The sequence below is a fragment of the Diadema antillarum genome, unplaced genomic scaffold (assembly GCF_040938485.1).
Source record: "Diadema antillarum isolate AM-2024a unplaced genomic scaffold, OU_Dant_1.0 seq00001587_RagTag, whole genome shotgun sequence".
In the NCBI taxonomy this organism is placed as follows: domain Eukaryota; kingdom Metazoa; phylum Echinodermata; class Echinoidea; order Diadematoida; family Diadematidae; genus Diadema; species Diadema antillarum.
Window position 1 is genome coordinate 360,194 of NW_027272304.1, and position 19,309 is coordinate 379,502.

Sequence of the window (19,309 nt, forward strand, 5' to 3'; positions counted from 1 at the left end):
TCATTCGATTCAAAAGGCAAGGTGAAAAACAAGAATTAAAGTAAGGCATGAATCACACCTATATTTTAAAATGCTGTTTCAGTAAAGAAGACTAGACTGAACACAAATCATGATTAAAAGCAGATGATTTCCTATTTCAACTTGTGCAGAGCATTTTCAAAATCACATAGGATTTTTTTTTTTCGGTAGGGCCAACACTGATGGAGAATGTTGTTCAGGGTGGAGGGACATGTTGTTCCTGCATCGATCTTTGAATTATTTCTTCCGTGTTAAATGGCAAATTCTTTTTCCCTCCGATAGTCGCTATGATTTGATACTCACGCGAAACATAAATGTAATGCCTATCCCACACGAAAAGGAGAATTCCCCGAGGGATATGAAATATCGGTCGTTATTGTTGTTTTGTCCATCTCCAGGAATCTCTCCATAACGATAACAAAGGGAGAAAACATATCTTGTTTGCACCCGATAGACCTGTGCTCTGCAAAATAAATAATAAAAACATTTCATTGCCGAAACAGCTGTCTGTTTCAATACGTCTGTGCAAGCTGGAAATAGCCCCCAGATATCAGAGGGAGAAAAAAAAAATAGACTGAAAGTATGTCAAAAGGTCAACACGTATGACAGCCTGAAAGCAAAAGCCGTCCAAAAATATCGCCATGGAAACTGTGACATAACAATGCCGAATGAGTATCTTTTGTTGATGTCAGACATTAACCGACTTTTTTTTTTGTTAATCCGAGAAAAAAAAATAAAACACTCCAATGAAAGAGTCATAATTTCTTGTTTAACAAGACTACAATTCTCTTGACCACAGCCACTTAATTTTGATCGATTATTGGTGTTTTTTTTTAGATCATATTCACATGGTTAGATTTGCAACAACAAAAAATCAATTGATCCTTTGTTTTCGTGCTTCACGTTTCAAAATGTTGTTATTCCGTTACTGCATAATTAGTAACATATTGATTTGTTGGGGGTGATTTTATCGATTGGGGCCCTGTGAGGCAGTTATCGAGGTCAATATGTTGAAAATAGGTGTGAGTAGAATTCTTACACTTAGGTCTAAATATAAAGTAAGGAAAAAATAGGGAAGTGTTATTTTCTAAATTCATTTGGAAGCCTATACTTATACTAGAGGAAGCTTAGAGTAGTCGCAGTTGCCTCAATGATGTCGCTGTTACACAAGTAATGACCAATTAGCTTTCAGAAGATATTAATTTGTTTGATGTGCTTTGGTATTTTTTTTCATTTAAAAGTCATTGGGCAGCAAAATCCGCTAAACAAACTGTTTGTTCAACACGTAGGGGAAAAACGTTTAGTAAGAGAGTCAATACGTTGATGAACATAACATACTATTTTTGATAAAACTATACTGCCCGTGTAATTTCATTTCATTTCATTTATTAATTGTACACTATGTGACAAGCGCGGTTGTTTATTTGCTTTTGTTGTTGTTGGTTGTGTGTGTTTTGTTTTGTTTTGTTTTATTTTTGTTTGTTTGTCGGTTTGTTCGGGGGGTCGTTAGTTTGTCAAAGGCTCAGCCGGTCCAATTATTTGTCAATGTCCCTTATTGTGCGATGGCGAATGGTTTGTACATCACTTTGTAAAATTGGGGGTTTTTTTTAGTTGTGAATGCAATCACGCCATGTCCTTGAACGGCTTAAGATTGGCAGTGCATGATAATCTTGTTCGTGCTGCTCGCTTCGTGGTTTTAATGAGCATGCCATGTTTTTAACGTCACTGTACAAGCCTGGTTCTTTGCATCGGAAATAATAAACAGGGGATTTTGTTTCCAGAACATCTACTGAGGCAAGAGAGAGACAGAGAAAGAGACAGAACCTGGTAATAAAGTGATTATCTCTCTGTGCTCGATTTACTTTCCTCGTACAAGGATAATTTATTGTTGAACAACGAATTATCATCATTCTTCTAACGTGATTTCGCCAACACGGACAAAGAAAGTTCTATTATAAAAGTTGCCCACATCATAAAAATGACATAATCGTGGACTTTTTGATCAGAAACCCAGTGAAATACATTTTTGTTACTTGTCTTCTTTAAATCACCTTTGCCTATGCGTCGCAAAATCAATTTTTAGCTTTAGAAAGAATAAGAGAGATCTATCTGATTGGTTGCACTAAAACTATGGCAGTCCTATTGCATGGTATCCATAAGGCAGCCATAAGGTCAATTTTAACCTGAAGATTGTTTTCGTACAGAAGAGAAGTGCAAGATCTTCTGCCTGCGGGCGATCATACCTAGATTTCATTCTAATGGCATAATATGATTCCATAGGAACAGCAAAATTGTGTGATTTCTAATAGGTGGACTTTTCAAAATCAACTGCACTAATTTCCCCGGCTATACCCTTTACCCCACCCCCGCCCCGCCCCAAATTGTTATTTGCACGAAGGGGGGAATGAATAAAATTAGTAGTTGTATAACATTTCGCCGTGACACCTGTGCAACAAAGAGAGATTTCCGGTATTGACAGGTGCATGACTTGGCAGAATCGTGCTGAAGAATACATGTTACGCTGAATGACATGTTTTCGGGGAAAAGTAATAGAAATCGTGAATTGCAAAACGTGTCGAGCTGAATAACAAAATACATCTTAATGCCATCAAAATCTTACCCGGGATCAGGTAACAAGTTGTTCTTTCTCACATGAATGTGTTATGGAGAGAGAAAGCGAGAGAGAAGGAGAGATCGGAGGGGAGGGGGAAGGCGACGGATAAGAAGTAAGATTATAGAATGGGCAGACAACAGTTGTTTGGATGCTACAGACTTTCGTCTCTGCTTGATTTTAGTTGATTGGCTGTAGGCAGAGCGACGAGCACTACACAAGCCACTTGTCACACAGTCATCTTCGCTTTGATGCGCGGAGCCGAAGGGCCGGAAGATCTTAACATGGCTACACTTGAACATTCATCCTCTCGGCTGTTCCGACACTGTCTCCCCCACCCCCCCCCCCCCACCCCGATTCCTAATGTCTCCGAAGACTTTATCACAAAATCATAAGAAAAAATGTAACTTGATAAGTTAGAGGCTGGACCACCCCGTAAGCTAGAGAGCAATGTTTGCTTGAAAGCACCGTGATGTCCGAAGAAGACGTACTAAACCGATAACGTAATGCTCTGGCTCGTAATACAAAAAAAAATGCAATTAAGGACATTTTGACATTCGATTATGCAAATCGCACCTTCTCCAAATTGGTACTGTCCGCCGAGAGACAAAATGGCGCCAATTTCTTATTCCGTCGAGTCGTTTCTCATCGCAGTCGCCGCTGTCTTTGACTGCCGAGTTGTTGTTTTTTTTCTATTTTTTTTTCACTCGCTCTTCCCTCGCCGCAAAACCACCTTCAATTCTTATTATAGGATAAAATCGGGGGGATTGTGATCCGCACATGTTAATGGAAGCGAGGTCTGAAATTCAAAGACGGCAGAAACCGCCGATATCAGATTTCGGTAATCCTGTTGGCAGAGGCAGTTTTCCAGGGGTAGGGTATCAGGACCGATCCTGCTCTTCCGTTTGGTTGCATCTGGAAGTCGACTTGGTCATCGTGTTATGGGATTCCATTCCCACTGATAGTCTGTGGGAAGAGGGGTGGGGGAGACAAGGGTCGAATACTCGGCAACGGGAAGTAACGTCTCGTGGAGGTTGATAGGTATTGGATGAAAATAACGGAAAGCTGGCATCTGAAGAAAGTGTCAACCTACGGTAGAACTGTCTGTTAGGATGTTGGATCGACTGTGCATGTGTGATGGTCCTACTATTATATAAGCGTCTTCTCGGTTACCGTTTGGAAAGTCAAGATGCTGTGTATCTTTGCATATATATATATATATATATATATATATATATATATTCAAATATGACACAGAAAGAGAAAGAAAGGGGAAATAAAAGATAGTTCTAGCAAGTGAAAATATGTCCATGCGATTCAGAATGGAATCTTTGGTAGAGAGAGCCTCCTATTTGGTCGTGATACAATCTACAGACTGATTGAATCAAATCAGCTTTCAGCCTGTCAAGTGATGTCCCTATTGCAAATTTTCATTTTGATTTTCTTCTCTACCGAAAATGTATTCTCTCAAGTTTCTGGGTTGATGCCGAAAATATATGGTTTCTTCGCTATTCTTTACGGTGCCGTTAACCTGTTTTACGTTAATCCCGCCTAAATTCGTTCTTATCAACTTTCATTCTGCTTCCTCCCCTCCCTTCCGCTGTCTGAAAATTGCCGCGAGAAACACATCAGACAAAATCAAGGCACAGCAGTGAATGAGATGTGGCAACTCGCAGGTGGTTTTATTGAAAATTTTCAGTTATAACATTATTCCACAATTTTCCTCACGAGGAGGTGTAATGAAATCAGTGGAGAGGGAGGAAACGGGTGCTATCGTTGGCCGCCTCAACGACGAGCCTGAAAAAAAAAATCATCCTACCCCCCTTCCCCATACCCCCACCCTACTCCAGTGTCGAACTTCGTCAAATATTGAGGAGGAAATGGAGCTTACTCTCACCAGCACGGCCACCGGAACCAGTCCTTTGCAACGCACTGCTTGATTCTAATCCGCAATGACACCATCCTCGCCATATTGCCTTTGAGACCGAGGCGAACCTTAAACGGAGAGCAAACCGCCATCGCGTAGAGCCGCTTGAATCTAATTTTGATGATTCGTCCACCCAGCGAATTGGAGCCTAAGACAATAAAAGAGAGCATTTTGCTTCAGTGTTTCTTCAGTCAAGTGGAATGCAAAAGCTCGTTTTGTTATTCCGTGCGCGAATAAAGACCAATACTGTGCAGTGCTCGCGGAATGGTGGGGGCAGGAGGAGGAGGGGGAGGGGAGGGGGAAGGGGAGGGGGAAGGAGAGGGGGAAGGGGAGGGGGAAGGAGAGGGGAAGGGGCTTGGGACAGCAGCTTCCTCCTCCCCCCCCCCCCACACACACAGACACAGTTGGCAAAAAAAAACTGGGGAAAATATTACAAAACCAAAAAAAAAAAAAAAAAGCCGCAAGAGCTCAATGTCTTTTGTGAGTCCCTCCCCTCGATTCTTCCTGTCCTAAGCGGGGAAGGGAGCATTAACCTTTGACCAAACCAACTATTAATTACCTCCCCTAACCACACACACACACACACACACACGTACACGCACAGTAAAAACTTTTCGCGGCCCCTGATGTGGGACGAGGAGTGATACCACGAAGATGTATGACTTGAAGCACCATTTACATTACCAAGAATCTGTTGTTCGCTGAGCAAGGATGGGCATGACATTAAAGGAAACCTCCGGATGATTTTCAAATTTTTACATTTGAGCCACTATGAATTAGTTATACTGACGACATAGTTTCAGAATTTGTGATAATTGGGATGAAGAATAAGAATATTTTCAAAATTTAGAACAAATTGCAATGAACAATGATGATGACATGGCAGAGTCACCATAAGAATGCATGAGTTGGGGCTCAAGGAAGCAGAACAAAAGAAGAAGGCATGCATAGATTATACACAGGTGAACTCGCAAGCAAGCGGTATTGTAATGGAATTACACTGCTACATTTCTTGAATATGTGAACCTCCCATGTCATCATCCATGTTCAGTGTAATTTGTTTAAGGTTTTTCAAACTATTGTTTCTCTGCTCAAGAACCACAATAAATTCCAAAAATCTGTACATGGAGTTGTCGATTTATGTACTACATGATGTGAAAATATGAAAATCGTCTGGAATGTCCCTTTAAAGTCACTCACCCAGGCCCACGTCTACACAAGGAGACCAAAACCTTGATCATGGTGATATTTAAATACTTGTCACTTGATGAAATATACAGTACTAACACCATCAATAATGACAGAAAAGGTTTCTCTTCTTTCATTCATGAATTCTTCACATTCCAGTGAGTCAGTCCGCTAGAATACATAATATGACTGTCATCAATTGTTCCATAAGCTCCACCTTTGTCTTTAACGGTGAGATAAGAATGAGGGGTCAACCTGGTAAACGGACGCATCCACTCGAATCATTCGGTTCTGTCTTGTTCGTCTGGCTGAGTGCTGTCCAGCCACGTCAGTAACATCAGCGGAATATAGGATTCCGTAGAGCGAATATACCCAGTTAAGCGCAACATCTTTAAGTTCTACACCTTCATCGAGAGAAATACTATGGGTGCATCTTCATAATTTTCAGCATGGATGTGGAACTCGAATTCAGAATCTCTCCTTGAGGTGTCCAGAGCCACAACCAGTATTCCATGCATGGTGCTCCCACTATTGTAGATGTCGGATCCTGTGCATCTGTTGTTCCTGTTGTTGTTATTGTTCGATGCTGCTGATGTTATTCTTGATGCTTTCAATCATGTGTTTTTTTTTTCTCTCTCTCTCTTTTTCTTCTCTTCTTCCAGATGCGTATTGGTCTCCACACGGGAGCGGTAGTAGCTGGTATCGTGGGGCAGAAGATGCCGCGGTACTGTTTGTTTGGCAATAACGTCTCGCTAGCAAACAAGATGGAGTCCCACAGCGAGGCCCTAAAAATCAATGTCAGTCCAACAACCCACGTGTGAGTATGAATAAACACAAGCATTGCAACTTTTCTTCCAAATAACAAAAAAGTTTTCTTTTTAATGTTGAAATCCGTCCATTTTGTTATTATAGTCAAAAGGGGCTTCGTGATCATCATTCCAGATGAAAATATCAAAAGGTTGGAACGATACCCTACGTTCATATCTACCCCTGATATTAAGACATTATTTTGTTATATTTTGTGCGGTGATGGTTTTGTAGCTGGTAGCTAGAAATTTTACGAGGAGGACTTTAAGCTGGAAATAGAAAACAGTTCACTGTAATAACAATCAGGCATGCATTAGCACGATACGGCCGCCACTGATCCTGAACAGAGTAGCAGGAAAGACTGGATTTCTGACATCCATCTTGCCAGACAGACCCAAACTTGTATACAAGACCTTCATGTTTGTGTTTGTCACACGCTGCGGTCAAACATATGATGTGTGTGCGTGTGTGTGTGTGGGTGGGTGGATGTGTGTGTGTGTGTGTGTGTGTGTGTGTGTGTGTGTGTGTGTGTGTGTGCACAGAATGACAAATGGCGGCTGTATATCAAACTTGACTCCCAGCGACCATGGGCGGGTTCCGCGGCGCCAAAGCCGGCCAGGTCGCCGGGTACGCCAAACAATCAAACATTCCGTGGTGCGCTGAATGGCAAATGAAGGTGACACATTTTTTTTTTTTTAACACTGTACCCACACGACCATGAGCGGGGTTTGCCTCCAATACGAGGAATGATTTATGTTTGGTGCATGTTGCCCATTTATCTGAAGAACAGATTGGTAGAACGGCAAAAGGCCACATATATATATACACATGGGCTTACACGAGCAATAATACCGTGCCCAAAGGCACATGAACATTATATATAAAGTGAATACATATATAAGCGTCCATTCTTTTCATTTGGTTTCACAGATTTAAAGAGATTACAGTATTTAGGAGTATCTCGTAATGTCATTTGTCGGTGTGTGCGTGGAATAATGTTGTACGGACAATTTCCCGTAAATAAAGAGTGATATTTCCATTGCCATTTGAAATGATTACCTTTACATCAATAGTTCTTTCGCAACATCATATCAAAAGGGCAATATTAAACTTTCCACGGATATGGGAGGCACATGAATATCAATCTTAGGTATACCCTATCGGAGGAAGCAGGGCAAGCCTGTCAGGATTTTGATTTTTTTTTTTTTTCATAAGGAAGTGGAGGTGAACGTCTTCTCTCTTTTGCATGTAATGTAACGACCAGAACGAGAGAATTTATGCTTGCTACTGTCAATTCATTAAATAATTCTACGTATTTGAGATTCTTCAATGATTTACCCCGCGGGGAAAATATTTCTCATTTGGACCCAAACCGTCTTTTTTTTGTATTTCTCAGCAGCATACAGGACAGCCCTTTCGTTATTTCAATTATCCAGTGTTACTTGCGTGCATGTAGGGGGTATCAACTTTTGAAGGAGGAGGGGGAGTAAAAAGAAAAGAGATAGGATGAGAGATGAATATCTCGAAGAATAAAACTATTTACAAGGTACATTTTTTGTCCTCTGACCAACACGTAAATGACCCTTTTCAGGCTTTCCCTAAACGTCATAGTGAGCAGTGAGATTGATTACACCTGCACGTGTACCTTGCTTCTTGCGTCACCTAGATCTTTGTGCAGTGCGTATACCCCTCATTTATTGAACTGCAACCCAATGCGCAGTCACTCCCCTTGTAGTCCGTGAAATAAAACTAACAATGAAGAGATTTGTCAGAAAATTGTTGCAACACGTGATTGCTGTATCAACGTCTGGGCTTATCTATCGTTGATATACCTAGCTTTGTCCCACAAAATGCAGAAAGGTTATTTGTGAGAAAAGAAGACGCACCTAAATATTTTTAGACCTGTCGTGAATTGTTGAAAACTGTTGAAATAAAGTGTAGCTGTCTTGAAGTACGTAATGGGAATGCCCTTGAGATAAAACTCGTCTTTTATATGACGGCTCCTTCGAGTAACATCTGTGCCTTTAATGTCAATCTAACCTAATTTTAGCGCGCCGCAGTTTTGGATACTCGTGCAGTGGGTACATGACAGAATAAGAATAGCGGAGAAAAAAACACAAGAAATACTCCCCAGAACGAAAATGTGGAGTTTTCCATTTCGAGAGAATCTCAGGATGTTTCTCTCCCAAGACCGAACTATTTCATCATAATGAAATTTATTTCCATCAGCGCGATTGGGAAGGCCGAGGGGAAATATATTACAAAACGTCCAAATTATGATCAAATACAGACAGGATGCAGTACTTTGTAAGTGGAAACTACTTACTTTAATCCCCGTTGAAGATGCGAGGCGACCGGCGAATTTAAGCTTTCCCCCTTTTCCTGGGCAGGGTGGAGGCACGTAAGGTGATGCTCTGGTTTCATGACGAGGGTAAATGGAACGTCAAATGGGGAGAAAGTGATACGGGAAAAACGGGTATGCCATCTTTTTCGTCTTACGGAACATTCTCGTCATGGTTTAGGCCATTCATTGCCGGTTTGTGTGTGTGTGATTTCTAGCGAGGATTGAAAGTTTGTGTTTAAGTGCGGATGTTGGCTTTTATTTTTCGTTTTGTTCGGTCCCTCAACTAGAAAGCGATGACTTTCGGTCATTAATTTTATGACTTTATCGTCAGTACATTCAGGCATTACGAAATGAAGCAAAGACTTGCAGTCAAAACTTGATAGAAAAGATGTTTCCTTGAAAGACACCAAACAAACATGAATCTTCTATTTTCATGGTAGGTTCCATTCCTGTTTTTTTTTATAGGAAGGTATTATCTTACACGTTAAGAGTAACAAATGACATCCGACAGGGCTAACAGTTTCCCATTTTCACAAGGATGATTGGTATCAGTGAATTTGCTCCAAATCCTGAGAATTTATTGAAGATCTTCTTTTCCCCTCTCAGGCCTTCTTTGAAACCCACTTCACAAAGTCAAACTCTTTGCAACACTCGTTACGTTCACAACTTCACATCCAATGAAACAAGAATATGCATCTCGAATGTCAAGCACTGTGTCATAATACTGGATATGACTCCTTACAAAATTGTAATTAAAGGACCCGACTTTAAATCCACTCCAGTTCTTACGTCCTTAGACAAGACGTTTTTAACCGCCATGTCCCTCTTGACCCAGGTGTATAAATGGATACTTGACAATACTAAGGTATTAATACTCATGACGGGGCCCTCTGGTAGAGCAGTGGCAACACTGAAGAGGTTACACTGGGGGAAAGAAAGTCATAATCCTCATTACCCTGGATAAACATCTCTTTTTTGCCTTTGTTGTAAAAATCAATCTTACATCAAGAATATATCATTTTTTTAAATCCTTTCATATAAACTTAAATTTACTTATGCTGCAGGGAAGGTAAGAACGAGCAAACGAACATTAGATAAGCATACTCAATGAAACTTTAGATCATATTCCTGGATAAAGACTTTGTCTCACTATTCCTGCGGCTGGTCCGAGTGTCCATTAGGACCTGCACAAAAAAGACGTCCACCCCCCTCCCCCATCATCTTTTTTGAAAAGATTTCAAATGACGCCCAAAGTCGTCGGCAGCTCTCGTGCCCATTTGTGTCTTTGCTACCGCTTTTCTTGCTCCTTTCAGCTATAAGCAAAGTTATATTCTGACGTGATTATCCAGCGCGAACATGTTCACTTGCGCATGTATACATGAGTTTTATTTTCTATATGCACATACTTTGCTGAGTGGTGTAAGATTGGTTCCATTCCTTGTCAATCAAAGCATCTTACCCTCGCATTTCCCTTTTCCATATTTTCTCGTAAATCATCATTGTTATTTTTTTACTTTGCTTTCCATGTGTAAATATTATACAAATAGCTTTATTTCTTTTTTAGTGTCAAGTTGTAGTTTGTCGTCGGCGACCAGAACAATGTGTAGTATAATCGTTACTTGATATCATTAGCGAGCTTTAGATTTGCGACGCGAACGCTAAGACGACGCTTCCTCCCGGGTTGGACAATGATATAGAAACAACACTGTCTAGCGTATGTGCAGAACACCATACACAGTTGCCTACTTTGCTTCGCCTTAGCGTCCGCGTCGCAGATCTATTAAAGCTCACTATTGTCTGGATGGGCGCGATCAAGCCCTGGCGATGCATTCCGTGTCTTCGCCCTCGGTCAAATCAAAAGGGAAGGAACAATCGAAGATTGCAAAAGAAAAAAATAATACTACAAATCAATTGGCAGAGAGAAATGAAACGTAAGGCCAGTAGCGTTTCATTTTACGCAAGAAAGGGACCACAAAAAAACACACACACTTACCAATACACACACACACACACACACACACACACACACACACACACACACACACACACACACACACACACACACACACACACACACACACACACTCAAATACGCTTCGGGTTTTTTTCCCCGTCGCCAACAGCCGCGAGCAGTTTTTGCAATGCGAACCCTGTTGATATGCGTCTGGTGAAATGACTCTTGGAGTCCAGTTTCCAATTTCGGATTTCCCCTCTGTTTACTGCACTTCACTCGTTCTTTATCAGTTTATCCTCCTGCTCTCCTGAGTTTAACAGTTCTGAATGCCCCACTTACGATGTGTTGTTTACTCTTAAAATGACCTGTCCTCACATCTCAGTCTACTACACAGAGATACCTTTAAACAGAGAAGTTATTGTATTCGGGCGGTTTTGTACTAATTACTCCTATATGATTAACACCAATCTATGTTGCCTCTTTCTGTCATTGTAACAAGTGAGACCAATAAAAAACAGGAGTCCCATGTCAGGAGTCAGTGCTCTAGTCATTGCTCGAGAGTGGGTCAGATTTGGGGTGGGTTTTTTTCAGTTTCAGTTTGTTTCAGTTATCAACCTGTAAAAATTAAATCATTACGACAAATCAACAACGTTCTCATCAAAATATGAACAAGAATACTTACAGAGGACTTAAAATAAATGGATATATAGTTATATACTCATATATAATGTTATTATACACGTTGTAATGTATAATTATACACGAACATACATTATGTCGTATCTTCGGATGCAGATGGAGGGGACCATTTTGTATTAATCAATAAGCAGTTTGATTGACTGGGATAACAGAATCTGGACAATATGATGTCATATCCCACACATAGTCCAAACTCAATGCTACCTAATTACATGAAGGGAAACTACTTGTCCATGAGTCTTTACTATTAAAGTCTGTAGGATATTTACTCTGTTTTTCTTAATAAATGTGTTTTAACCAAACTAAGGACATTGTTTAAACAGTCTGTTTATGATATAATGTTTGGTTTTTGATCTTCGTAAACGCAATTATGCGTACTTTTGTGATATGCAAAGGCATTCCTTGATGAGTTAGCATGTGCGTACGTAATGCTGCATCTGAACAACAATCGGCATTTGTAATAATCCCTCTTTGTTCTTTTTTTTTATCTTTCGTGCAGGCTTTTACTAGAGACGGGCGCGTTTCATTTTGAGGAACGCGCACGCGACACGCTTCCAGCAGCTTTTCCCGCCAGTATCCCCGGCAACCCTCACTTCCTCTGGGGCTACTCCCCGAGCCCCGACGACCCTCAGGACGTCGAGCTTTTCGGGAGCCAAGACATGGTGGAAATCCCGTCGTAATCAACGGCTCCTAGACTATTATAGGCGTCATTTCTCGCCACTGGAACAATTCTATCTCTATTATATCCAACTAGTCATCGGTAATCAATCAATAAAAGGTTTAAAACATGGATGTGTTGTTGTTTTGAATCGAACTTGAACTAAAGTAATCTGAGGAATGATGATGTCTTAATTCCATCACGTTTATCATTCATGTGAAAGCAAATGCCATAACACTCAAACTAGACACACTAATATTTAAAGTGGAAAAAAAGTCACCTCCCCCTCCCTCAAAGAGTACAAGGAAAACTAACACAGCTGAAGAGCAATTTGGTTCAATATTTCAACGTGCTGTGTCATCCATATTTTTTTTTTACATTATCCTCTCCCCAGACTTTCCCTTTTAGTACTTCCCAATTATTATTCATAGGCCCCTTTCCATCAAAAGAATGTCCTGATGATAAGGCACATTATCATTTTGCCAAAGGAAGTCTGGGGTTAATGGTAAAAAGAAACGACATCATTTGCTGAAGTATGGGTCTATAAATGCAGCGAGGAAAGATAAAAAAGGAGAATATGATTCAAACCTGATGACAGTGGTTATATAGGGTCTGATCTATTGGCAATTCATAGGAAGATTTCGCAAGGGATTCCGCCCGTCAACACTTTGTCAAATATTAAAGAGTCAATCTATTTGAAGTCCTATTAATCTGTGGGCAAATTGGCAACGTTTGCTGTTGATAGCTAAAAAGGATCAACTCTCCGGGAAATATTGTAGATGTTTCTACTCTGAATGGAATATGGATTTGGAAAAATATGACTCAAGATTCTCGTACAATGCTCACATATACATATTAACTATTTTCGTATTTTAATCAACTTTTTTTTAAATTCAGTTAATAAAATTTGCAGAGTAGATTGCATGTACTTTTATCTCGATGCAATACATGTTAGGGTCAGCGTGTGTGCTTCTAAGTATGCATCTATAGGGTGAGAGCATGTGTGCGTGTGTGTGTGAGGGTGTTGTGTGTGTGTGTGTGTGTGTGTGTGTGTGTGTGTGGCACGGATGTGTTAATATGTGGATGCATTCAAATGGAAAATCAGCGAGGCTGAGTGTGTGTGCGTGTGTGTGTATGTATTGTGTGTGTGTATGTCAGGGAAAACATATTACCGTGGACAAAAAGTTACGCGGACTGGTGAGTGGTTTGGTTGCTTGATTGCAAATTCGACTCTCTCTCTCTCTCTCTCTCTCTTGTGATTCCTGAGAATATGGGAAACCACCATGAATGCCGTATTTCATTATTCTTGTGAATTGTTCATCTTCTCTTGTACATTGAAACTTTGACTTCTTGTAAGATATACAAGATTGTTAATGCTATTATTTTGTATATGCATCATTCATATTTCTTATCTTACTCTATTGTGTGAATAGGCTCTCCTTTATAGAGTGATTTCTTCTATAAACCATCAGCTGTTCTCTATTTTATGTTTGTTACCTCTGTAAGTTAGTGTGAAATGTTCTTGCTGCAAAATAAATGAAATTATACATCTGAGGTCGAGTGAAAGAACAGCCATATTGCATATGTCAGTATTTACAGGAAACAAACCAAACCTTTTCATGACGGCCTCCTTGAATCAATCATTCAAACGTGTTTTATCTTTACGCTGAAATTCTCGAGACGAATTACTTAGATCAAGCTGGTAATCAACTGTGTATGAATATTTCTGCTTCACGTCTATCGCCATGTTCTTTTGAAACAACCGGATGTGACGTCATAGAAGGTTACTCGCACTCTGTGTATAGACAATAGCAAAGACCCGATTCATCTGAAATTACTTTGACACGAACTCTAATCACACAACTCTTTTGGCAAACAGAACGCGTGAGTCTCCTTTACTGGTGCATGGATGTAATGTCTATTCTTGCCATAAATTGTAAGGAGGTTATCCGTACCTTGCAACTGAGTTATCAGTACAAAGGCTTGTTGTGTGGGGCCCACTCTTAAAAGACATTCTGATCGTCAGTCACGCTGGAGTTTTGTCTACCTGCGTACCGGGAAAGGTGTACGTAATCCTTTTTACTTGTTACGCAAAGGCTTCAATAACTAACGCCTTCCAGTGTTTACACGACGTTAAGTCTCCTGACACGTCATTGTCACGTGTTTCGTAATAGCGCAAAGGGGGGGGGGGAGGGTTAGATGGTGGGAAATAAAGCATTTAGTTATACATATTTACCTATGATTGTGACACAAATACTGAAGTCGGGCTAAAACCGTCAGTTTGTGAAAGGTGATACGCTTTTTATAGCTGTGACGTTTCACGGGCTGCAGTCACCACCAGGGGCGGTCAGTTATGGAACAAAAACGCGCACTGAGGAAGTTTCAGATGACGGGGTAAAGAGGAAAAAAACCCAAACAAACCAACAAACAAACCCGGATGTCCTTCCCTGTATTGAGGCAGACTTCCTTCCCACGCTTTTTTAGTTTCCGCAGGGGGTCTCTTGCGAAATTCACGTTCAAAGATTCTCTTCCTGAATTAGTCCCAGAACGAAATGTACACCATCACAATTCAATCTTTCACTTTGTTTAGCAGAACAGGCGATATTCATCCCCGTCGGTTATAGTATACCTTGTGCGAGTCCGATCATCACCCCATCCCTTCTCCTTTCTCTATATACCCCCCCCCCCTCTCTCCCTTTATTTCCATCCCTTCCAAGAATAAATCTCTTTCAGAACAGATGTTTATAACTGAGTGGCCCTCGGTGCAACGTATAAAGTTTGGTTTCGTAACCACTTCATAAGGCATGTGTATTAGCAATCGGAGTTGTAGCCCAATATATTGATGTATTGCCTTCTGGAAAACGTTTGGGTGAGAAGAGAAAAAACTATAAATGTTTTACCTTCATTTTGTCCTGCTAAAGAAATGTTTCGCTTTCGCAACAGTTTGTTTATTAAGTTTGCATGTCTCGCTGCTGTTTTTATTTTTGTGTGTGTGCACAAATGTTTACATAATAGTGTCATATAATCGTAAACACAGAGAGTAAAAAAGGAAGAAATTGTAAAATATAAAGATATTCTCAACTTCGGAAAGCGGTTGCAACCAGAAGAGAAATTACATTCATTATAACATTAAAGTCTTGTTTCAATGAAAATAACAATAATGATAATAATGATAATAATAATAACAATGATAACAATAATAATAATAATAATAATAATAATAATAATAATAATACCAATTATAATAATGATAATAATTATGATAATTATATATAAACATATATATGTTGAACTTGAAATAACAGTTTCCTTTTCAATTATCCTACCATGATTACACTCCAAAAACTGATATAAGCGCTACGATGTAATCCCTTATTAATTTTGACAGTCATCCAAGTTTGTTGACCCCTATGGGCCCCCTTTTTCCCCCTTCCCCACGTAACCTAATCGCAGAGTCGAGTGCAGGCCACGGTGGGTAGCTTAGGCGGCAATGAGAGACCCGCCGTATCTCCACAGCCTCTTCAACTCATCGACTCCCGCCAATAAGCGGTGTATTGATCCGCGACTATCGAATTCGATGTGACGCGGCACGCGCCGTGGCCAGGCCAGAAGGGCGGTGAGGGCGAGGGTGTGATCCGCTAAATTGCGTTCCGCGTCAAATTCCAAGGCACTAAAAAAGGAGGCGCTTGGGACATGATGCTTTACTGCTTAAACTCTAAACTCCTACAGGGGGAAACGAAGCAAAGTCGCATGCACCTCGAAGAACACGAAGACATACCACAAATATTTTGCTTGATTCCTCACACAGGTGCCGTTTATTGGTTGTCAAAGAGGGGACTTTGTGAGGTACTTACTACCTTCAGTATGGGCATCGGGAAGTTCATGAAATTCAATGCACGAATTACACGTCTTCTCCTATTCGGCATAAAGGAAACACTCTAATTTTGTTTTGAAAGTCGATGTTTGTGGCGACTCCACTGTGCATTCATACACCTTGGAAGACAGGTCGGCTAAACTACCCCCGGGAGATGTTCGATAACCGCACTGCTTTTACTGGGTCGCATTGATGCGGTTTGAACAAACAAGTGAACAGAAACATTAGTCCAAAGAAGGGAAATGGAGACGAAATGCCAGCAGACTGTAAGCAAAGAAGTGAAATTCGACTAGGACAATCGTAGAGAATTAGGACAGGTTCGGAAACGTGAGTAACCTTCCAGGTCATTTCATGGAGGGTCGAGTTCGGCGTAAGACACAGGTGATGTAGTCATTTATCTAACAAATTAGGTTCCAACAGAACAAATGGTTGTGGAAGTCCAATACTACAGCTTAATTGATCCTTCAGGTTCATGGTAGATCTCAGGCAACAAACCACCTGAATCTATTTTCATGCACTCACAATTACTTTGTATAGTGCTACTTTGTGCTACTTTGCCCATCAATGTCAGTACATGTACCAAAAGATGGTATTGAGTATGGTAGGCCATGTGTGTCTCGTGTAGAATGAGGCAATTTTGTTTATTTTTTTCTCTCATGGAAAATAATTGCATTTTCTTTGATTTCTACTCTATTTTTTGCATAGTGTAGCCTGAAATCTATTTTCATTAGTTCAGTTACCGAGTCAAATTCTTGTTCGTATTACTTCGTCAAGAGACATACCTCATGCTGATCTAGAATGACAATTATGTGCGTGTAGTTCTCCGTACAAGGAATGAGAGCCATCTATTTTGCAACATCAAACAAACAACGAATATGGAAGAAATGTAAATAATGTATTTCGGCTTCTTTGTGCTCCCAGTCAGAGCAGATGAAACTAGGATTTGATGGTAAATTACGCAAAGTAACCGTGATGTGGTTAGATTGATTTTTCACAAGCTCTGTCTTCTAATTTCCTTCATTGTAATCGTGTAGAATGGGTATAGGTAATTATGGTCGTCATTACATGAATGTACATTAATGTATATTGAATCATTTAATGTACCATACACATATTTATCTAATATCTCTCTCTCTCTATCTATCTCTCTCTCTCTACATGTCAGAACCTGTTTGGATCATAAATAAATTATATAACTGTTTGCATCATTGGACGTGTGACTTGTGGTTACCTCAACGGATTGGATAAGCTCATGTGCTTATAATGAGAGAAATTTCAGCCCTGTCACGTGTCTAGCGTGCGGCTTTTTGGCGGCTGCCTGCAATATTAGATTCCTTCACATCTGTCGCACCAGGGCGAAGTCATCTCACGTTAAAGGGATAGATCAAACTTCCACACGTTTCACGCTATTATCATTTGATTAAAATGTTTTTTTTTTTGCTCATTTTATTGTTTACACACACATATATATAATATACTTATATATATCATATATATTATATACTTATTTATATCATATATATTATATAAATACATATTTATATATAGATATATGATATACTCATATGTGTCTTCGTGTCTGTGTGTGGTCGAAATTCTGATACGATAGGAAATGCCTTTCATTAGAAGAATAAGAAACTATTGTTTATTCCAGCAATTATTCAGAAAGCAGTGGATCAAATCAAATCAAATCACATCACATCACATCAATCATTGCTAACAATGCGTGGCTGTAGAAGAGGGAGGCGAAAGAGAAATGAACGCTGATGTTGATCACGATTATATCGGTGCATGATGAATATATGAACATGACAACATGATTGGAGTGAGTTTTAATTACTAAACTGAGCTCCTTTTAATCTTCCACGCGCCGCGCTTGGGTTTTCATCAATGATTACAAGCCGACAGAACGGTGTCTTTAATTGGAGGAGCTAATTTTGCAAGGCCCCAAGACTCCCTCACAAATTTGATAATATACTAATAACAACGGGGGCGATATGTGCCGCGTAATATTGGTGTTATCAGGAGAGAAAAAAATCCTGAAATCTTTTATCATAAAAGAAGGCGCTGAAAATATCAATCACCGACTCAAACGCTAAATTTTCGTTTTTGCAACCGATAGGGAATCAATGCCTTGAGCTATTTCAGAAACAGCGAGCAAGAAAACAAAATGAGAAGAAAGGGGAAAAAAAGGTGATCTGTTTATTCTATGTTAGTTTTCTCGACTGTCGAAGGTCCGTTAAAAAGTGGGGTATAAGTTAAGATCTACAAAATTGAAAGCAAATAACGAGGAACATAAGAATAGACAATTTTATTTCACTTTAAAGCTAATCCTTCTGACAAGGCCGACAAGCAAATGGCAATGAGTATGCGTTTCAAGGAGGGGGAAAAGTGCTTGGTAAGCGCAGAATGCCTGTTTCATACCATGAAGTGGTTGTGATTGCATTTTCGAGAGATGTAAGGCCGATATCTCGAAACGGAGCCCGGAGGCGGAAAATGACTAGAAAACCTGACTCGTCTATTATGTATGCGTTGCGAAGTGATTAAGCCTCTTTGTGTTTTTGTTTGTTTGTTTGTTTGTTTGTGTGTGTGTGTGTGTTCGTGTGTGAGGGTGTGTGTGGGTGTGTGTTTGTGTGTGTTTTATGTGAAGGTTCTGGCAGATCGCCAGTCTGTCTCCGGGGGCCATCGTGGATGACGGAATAAGCTACTCATTAGCTTTCTGGGCTTTTGTTTATTTTTTTCTTTTAAGACGAATCATTTTTTTTTTTGGTTATGTCCTTGGTTACCAGTGTATTATGCCTCTGTGTGTGCAGGCATGTGTACGTTTCCCGTACGATGGTGTGTTTGAGCTTGAGAGCGGAGTACACGGACACTTGGAATGAATGGTTCGTTGGATAAGTGAGTGTGGGTTTATAACCAATGAAGAAGATGTGTCTTGCGAGTCTGCGCGTGTGTATGATGCAAAAAGACAACAGACATGATGACATTCGGAAACAACAACACATTCACTCCATGCTATCATTTCTCGAGTGATTCCGGGTGTAAAAATCAAAGAAGCGAATGTTGTACATTCATTTTTGTTCATTATAAGGGGATGAGTAGAAACTAGTATTGTCATACGGCAGTTTATATGATCACACTTTACATTCTGTCACGTCTGATATATGAATATGAAAGACTTAAAGACACGCACTAGAAGGTACACAGTCATTATCATCGCTGTCTTCAC

At 40.1% G+C, this 19,309-nt stretch overlaps 1 protein-coding gene across 1 annotated transcript in view; it reads left to right on the forward strand.

Annotated features, from left to right (window-relative positions):
• LOC139710918 (guanylate cyclase soluble subunit alpha-2-like) overlaps positions 1–12,228 on the forward strand; it is a 147,378-nt gene extending 135,150 nt beyond the window's left edge. The window contains exons 9-10 of the mRNA XM_071622838.1: positions 6,407–6,561; positions 12,048–12,228. Coding sequence (XP_071478939.1) covers positions 6,407–6,561; positions 12,048–12,228 — 336 coding nt within the window. The remainder of the gene's footprint in view (positions 1–6,406; positions 6,562–12,047) is intronic.
• The last annotated feature ends 7,081 nt before the right edge of the window (positions 12,229–19,309 follow it).